This window comes from Micromys minutus, assembly GCF_963924665.1.
Source record: "Micromys minutus genome assembly, chromosome: 12".
NCBI classification, from domain to species: domain Eukaryota; kingdom Metazoa; phylum Chordata; class Mammalia; order Rodentia; family Muridae; genus Micromys; species Micromys minutus.
The window spans coordinates 13022422-13029652 of NC_137981.1; the positions used below are offsets into that span (position 1 = coordinate 13022422).

At 46.1% G+C, this 7231-nt stretch overlaps 1 protein-coding gene across 1 annotated transcript; it reads left to right on the forward strand.

The window, feature by feature from the left end:
- Positions 1–509: 509 nt before the first annotated feature.
- Positions 510–3241, forward strand: LOC308428034 (granzyme E-like; the record flags this gene model as incomplete). Its single annotated transcript, XM_080926322.1, has 5 exons — positions 510–564; positions 1515–1665; positions 2110–2245; positions 2459–2719; positions 3101–3241. The coding sequence occupies 5 exons, from the start codon at positions 510–512 to the stop codon at positions 3239–3241; spliced, it is 744 nt and encodes a 247-aa protein (XP_080782448.1).
- Positions 3242–7231: the final 3990 nt, after the last annotated feature.

The following is a 7231-nucleotide window of genomic DNA, read 5'->3' on the forward strand; positions in this document are numbered from 1 at the left end:
TACTGTCAGGCCTTGGCGTCAAGGCTAACTGAGTACTGTATAACACTGTGTGTGTGTGTGTGTGTGTGTGTGTGTGTGTGTGTGTGTGCTGTAATTGTTGTTAGGATAAACTGGCTCTCAGTATTATTTTGAAAAGAAGAAAGGAGGAGGAGGAAGAAGAAGAAGAAAAAGTCCAAACACATCTAGCCAGGATGCAAAGTGTAAAGGACACACTTGTGTCTCGGTGCAGTCACTGTGGACTTCCTGGGGTCTCAGACCTCCTCATCGGCAGCCTCGAGCCATCTACATTTTTGGACATTTACCAGCTTAGCTCATGGGATGTCAATGTGATAACAGTGTCATTTTTACCTAAAGTAAAAAACTTCCTTAAGTAATGTGACATCAATCAGAAGCAGAGGTGCCCTAGGTTTAAAATGCCTGTGAGGCCCCTGAGCTCACACATCCTTCCTCCCCTTCCAAGGGCTGTGTCTACTCTGCCCTCCTCCTTCCTGAGCAGCCTTACTGAAAAGATGTCACCAGTCCTGATTCTCCTGACCCTACTTCTGCCTCTTGGAGCTGGAGCAGGTGAGTGACCACCCCTATGGCAGAGGTGCTGTTCCATTACACTTCAGCTGACTTTCTGACCAGCAATAGTCAGGAATTTTCCTGGCACTTAAACCAGAAGCTTTCTGAACATCGGGTCCCATACCAAACCAGACTTGAAAATCGGACACTAGCTACACGCTCAACAAGGTCTCAGGAAGGGAGGTATTCTCAGAAAAATTAGTAAGCACTAGCTTCTCCCAGTTTTTTTTTTTTTTTAAATCAACTGGAGACTGTAAATCATCCATAGAAAGAGATGCAGCAGATAATGCAAAGATACAAGAGTACATCATTAGCTTGACTTCTGCTGAGGGAAAGGCAGCTTTAATGTCCAGACTGCAAGGAAGCGAATCCACCAGCTCAAGAATATTAGCGTCACTGGTTAAGTCCACCCTTATCCCTGCAGAAGAAAGAGGCCCAGGCTGACAGATCCTGCACTGCACACTCCAGTAACTTTGCAGTCTAGTGTTAGTTGGACTCTCCAATGCTTTCTGAAGGTCCAAGCTATCCCCATTTGGGGCAGCACATTAACTACACCAGTATGTCCCTGAATTCCACCAGCACTGATAACTAGACCCCACCAGACCCCCCCGATAACTAGAAGTCACCCATTGATGCACCAAAAAGTATTTACTGAGACCCCAAGATGTGTTAGGCACAAAACAAGGATAACATTAGACAATCTATCTCTATAGGGCTTGGGGGTAAAGTGTGAGAAAATTACACCAGCCAATACTTCAAGGGTTGTAGTATTTCCCAGAACATGAGTCTCAGACATCAGAGTCAGTGTGTTACTCCATATGTGAAGTATCCTGTCTGCAAGAGGATTGGGAAAATACAGATCTGACCTGTAATCATTCCATTCCTTGACCTTCCCAGAGGACCTTACCTTCTGCTCCCAGACACCCAATATTCTTGCTTTTTTTCCCCAGTGGACGTCATCGGGGGCCATGAGGCCAAGCCCCACTCCCGGCCCTACATGGCATTAGTTGCATTTCTGACAGTTAATGGGAATAGAAGTTTCTGCGGAGGCTTCCTGGTTCAAGACTACTTTGTGCTGACCGCTGCTCACTGCACTGGAAGGTGAGGAGAAGCAGCTAACCCACATCTTCTGAGAATCCCACAGGACCTACTGTCTTCTGTTGTGGATGTTCCCCTGTGAGCTCTCTTGAAGGAAGGACTGTGAAAATGGGACTCGGATGAGAGGTAAATTTGAGATCAAACTGTAAGAGGTCAGAGCCAGCAGCACACTTGAGTTGATCAACTGCACTAGACAAACTAAAGCAGTGGATGAGGTTTAACATTCACATTAAAAGTCGGTGCAAGCTATGGAATACTGCCTAGATACAAGAAGGAGCCCCCAGAAGCTCCGCATCCTTGAGAAGCAGAGAGCATGAGGTCTGACCCTGAGACTCTCCTGTGTCAAGTCCCCTCAGCTAGAGCCCCACCCTGCCCTGCCTCTCACAGCTCCTGAACTGCATCCTCTCTGACTCCACATCTCTCCTCTCCACTCTGCTCTCTCCACAGCTCAATGACAGTCACACTGGGGGCCCACAACCTCCATGCACAGGAGCAGACTCAGCAGATCATCCCTGTGGAAAGAGTCATCCCTCACCCAGACTATAATCCTCTGTACCACTTCAGTGACATCATGCTATTAAAGGTGAAGCCTGCCACCTTCTCATCCACATTCCTCTGCCTACCCCTCAACCCAACCCCCATCTCTCAGAGTGTTCCTGTGCTCTGCTTGGTTCAAGGCTAGCCCCTCGCTCCTGCTCTGATCCTGCTTCTTCCCTCTCTGCCATCCTGCCTTTCAAGGAGTCTCAGGCTAACAGGATCCTAGCTGAACTGGACTCTCCTCCCTCTTTCCTACAAGCTGGCTAGTAAGGCCAAAAGGACTAGAGCTGTGAGGCCCCTCAAGTTGCCTGGACCCAAGGACCAGGTGAATTCAGGGGATGTTTGTGGTGTGGCTGGCTGGAGGATAACGTCCATTGATGCCAGTGAAGGATCTGCTCTCTTAGAAGAGGCTGAGCTGATCGTTCAGGAGGATCATAAATGCAAACAACTCTTCCGACACTATTCCAAGACCACGGAGATTTGTGCTAGAGACCCAAACCAAATAGAGGCTCCTTCCGAGGTAGGGTTCCAGCATTTTACAGACAAAAATCAGGGTAAGGGGCAACTGAGAGAAGACAACGTATGAGAAGAAAAAACCCTCAAGCCTCAGCACAGAGAAGGAAAAGCCTAAAAATCCAGGGTTGGTATCCTATGTGGGTGTAGCAAGACTGTAAGCCTAGAAAACCTGTCATTCAGAAAAGGATAAATTATCTGAGTCTCCCTGAGGACTGCAAGAAAAGCCTAGGAAGGGTCTAGAAGAAAGTTGGGCCTCCCTGGAGTTCTGGTACTGAGGGAGGCTGGAACCTGTCCTTGCCCTGATCTAAGAGTTAGCATTGCCAGAGGAAAGTGTAGAATAGAACCAGGGTGAATCAGGCTCAGTTCTTTCTTTCTCTGCCCACAGGGTGGCTCTGGGGGACCCCTCATGTGTAACAACAAGGTTTATGGAATCTTGTCTTATGTAAAATCCAAGATCTCTTCAGGAGTCTTCACCAAGGTTGTGCATTTCCTGCCCTGGATAAAGAGAAACCTGAAGCTCCCCTAAGAGGTGTTAAAGCACCTGTGCCAACCAGCCTGTCTGACCTCAGACAAGAACCACGTGGAGTCAGCAGCAAAGGCTGAAAATTCATAATAAATGACCTCCAGTGTGCATATAACTGAGTTCTTTGCTGTTTGAGCCCCTTCATTGTATGTGCACCTCGCTGGCCCAGGCAGACCTCCCCGGGCACTTCTGGCTTTGCTTCCTCCTCCTCTCCCTTCCTCCTACTGGAAATTCAGGCTACACAGATCCCACACGTTTACATGGTGGTGGTAAGGAGTTGTTTTCTTGTTTTCATTTTTGAGACAGGCCCTCACTGAGTACCTCTGGCTGCATGGAGTTGCTATGGAAACCTGCCTGGCCTTCAACTCACAGAGATCTGCCCCTCTCTGCTTCCCCAGTGCTAGGACTGAAGGTGTGTGCCATGGCCTCCAGCCATGCCCATGTTTAATGTTCAAGTCTGCAAGGTCGGCTTTCTCACAGCACAGTCGTCAGGAGTTGCAGCAGTACTGCGGTGCCCTGTGCTCAGTCACTCGTTCATACTCAGTCCTCCAGACATGGGTCTTCTGGGCCTAGGAAATTCCTACACTGCTGAGCCTCCTCATCCAGCTCAACTATGTAAGATAGTGAAACAAGGCATTTGGGTGGAAGGAGATTTGTCTTTGCGAATTCAAAAGGCCATAGGTCATGCTACCCAGTCAGTTTCCTGTCCCCAGTCCCAGGGCAGGGGACTCTCACCACCTCAACTGTCTGCAGTCTCCAGTATGGACACATCCCATTGATGGACCCAGACAAACCTGGGTCTCATTTCTCAGTACAGCAGAACTCAGTCACTTCTGTCCCCCTCGTTGGCATTCTAATGTTTTCCACCTGAACTCATCTAGCTACCAGAACTTCCTACTGCATCCCTACCTCACCCAGGCTTGGTTTACACCAGTCTTACACTCCTCTACCTATAAGTTCCAGAAGTGTGGAGTCTCCTCCACTTCAAATTCCAGTCACCAGGCACCACTCCCACCTATGCCAGGCTAATGAGTTCCACAGACAGAGGCTCAGCCAAGACCTCCAGTTTGTCATCTACCCTGGCTCAGCCTGGAACCTCGGCCTCCCCCTGCTGGCCACATGGGGATATGGCAGTTTGTGTACTAGGCTATCAGAATCTCTTGGCATCATGAATCAACAGTTGTAAGACTCTGGTTTGTATCAGGCACACAGTAGATCCTTTGTTCATCTTCATACTCGTGTTTGTCTAGACAGGACAATGGATACACATGGATCTGTATCTGAAATGCACAAAAAATATGTTTAAGAATGCTTCAATTCTCTGTCTTCTAGCAGTTCCATGTGCATGGCCTCCTTGAGTTCAGAATGCAGTGTGTGGAATTGGTAGGAAGCTGGAAACTCTCCAGCCCTGTGGTTTTCAATGTACCTCTTGCAGACCCTCTACCATAACACTTGAACAGGAGAAAGGCAAACAGAGAGGTTTAACTTCTTTGACATTCGAATCATAAATTCAGCTGCTCCAGCTGAAGAATAAGACAGCTCATGATAACCCAGGGGACCCTATTCAAGTTCTGCCCACAGCAGCACTGGTGAATTCTAGTTTTTCTTCTTCTGTCATGCATTACTTCCTGACTACAGTCTACCCTCCCTCCATTTCTCAAAGTACCTCTAACCTTTCATCTCCCTCAGATCCACTTTTACCCCATTGCCGTTCAGAGTGAGTCAGTGGACAAATGGGGTAAGGGACCATGGGGACTATCTTTAAAATGAAATCCAACAGTTTTTAGCAAGGAGGTTAGGGTAAAAGTCAAAGTCTGTGGGCACCATGTTTGCCATGCGAGGACTTGTGTTTGTTGAGAGCCATTTTTGAAGTTGAGGAAAATCTTTTCCCAGGTTGCCATTTTTGTCTGACAGCTTCCTTTGCCTTACAGGAGCTCATCACTCTCATCAAGTCCCAATTGTAAACTGTTGGTCTTAGAGCCTGCACTGTCCGTGCTCTGTGCAGAAATTTGTCTCCTGAGCCAATGCGCTCAAGACTGCTCCCACTTCATTTTCTATCAGGTTCAGTGTGCGTGAATTCCTGCTGAGGTCTTTGGTCCCCTTGCTCTCATGTTTTGGGAAGGGTGATAGATATGGACTGATTTTCATTCTTCTACATATAGATATCTGTTGAGAGCTTTTGGTATAGCTTTGGGGGATTTGGCATTTGTCACTGGGCTCAGACAGGGGAGATGATTCAGACAAGAATATCAGAAGCACAGACCATGGGGATTTGTTTACAGCTTTGCTGAATCACACCTTATGTGATCTCTTTGCTTTCTACTCTACTTAATTACTATCTTATGTAATCTTCTTGTTTACTACTTCGATTACTTCATCTTTGATCTGAGAACTGGCCATGTTTTTTGAATGTACCTAGAATGGTATAAAAGCAGGCTGGAGAAGGATAAGCCAGCTTCAGAACTGGCTGGGGTCATGTTCTAATTTTGTGTGATTGTTTTTCTTTTTCAATCCTCACTCCCTGGCTTGAGACGCTGTGACTGACTGAGCTGGCTTGGTCAGATGGTACCTGAGTGTTGGGCTCAAGTAAGCAGGGTACAGTGTAGGACAACCCCGAGAGAGGAGCACTCACAAACAAAAATCAAAGGTACGGGAAAATGAAACATTTGGGCCAGCAGTAATGAACTTTGTAAAAAGAGACAAGATAATGGGAGAATGTAAATGAAAGAAAAAGATAAATCAAGCAGATTTTGAAGAAACTTTGTAAGAACAGGACAAAGTAATGGTAGAACATATTCTGTGTGTGTTTAAAGCTGTGTAAGAATACAGAGGAGCAAAGATAATTTTCATAGATGCTCTTAGTTGTTGGATCCTGGTTAGAAATAGTTTCCATGACAGAGAGAATGGGTTTCAGAAGAGCAGCTGTCCCCTATGTCCGGGACATTTTGGTGAAAGAGAAGAAAAATGAACGTAAGCTGCTTCTGAGCTCTCCTAGAGACAGAAGGAGGTCAGGAGACTTCCTGCTTCCTCTGTGGCTCCTACTGGGGGAATGCTTAGTTATGGTTCTAGGTCCCTTTGGCACATCTTCTCTTCCCTCCCTGTCTACTGTCTGTCCTTGGTGCCAGTCTGCCCATGTCTGTTGGTTTATGTCTGTGTTCTGCTTTGCTGCATGGTTGTTTCTCTGTGTTTTGTGTTCAGAAGAAAAAATGGTTAAAACGTTATCTCTGCCTATACACCTCTTGATTTAGTTTTTTTTTTTTTTTTTTTTAGTCAGTACTTGATTTTTTTCAAGGGCTTGACAGTATGCATTGAAAACGTACTAGTTGCAATAAGCGTAAAGTACATGCAAAACAAAACGCAACATGGAAATAATCAAAGTCTTCTTGTTTTGTGAATATATGTATAGTTTTTGTTTTCTTTATTTCTTGGACTTCATACAGTCTGTGAGTTGTTTCTGGGGGAGTGCAAGCCTCTGAGGTTAGCATCCCACTATCAGTGACTGCATATTATGTCTGTTCTTTTGTGACTGGGTTATCTCACTCAGGATGATCTTCTCTAGATGCAGCCATTTTCTTAAGAATTTGGTTAAGTCATTGTTTCTGGTGGCTGAGTAGTATTCCATTGTGTATATGTACCACAATTTTTGTATCCATTCGTCTTCTGAAGGACATCTGGGTTCCTTCCAGCTTATGGCTATTATAAATAGAGCCGCTATGAACATTGTGGTGCATATATCTTTGTTGTGTATTAAAGTGTCTCTGGGGTATATGCCCAGAAGTGGAATAGCTGGGTCTTCAGGTAGTACTATATCCAATTTTCTGAGGTATCGCCAGACAGATTTTCAGAGTGGTTGTATTAGCTTGCAACCCCACCAACAGTGAAGAAGTGTTCCTATTTCTCCGCAGCCTCGCCAGCATCTGCTGTCATCTGAGTTTTGGATCTTGGCCAATCTGACTGGTGTGAGGTGGAATCTTAGGGTTGTTTTGATTTGCA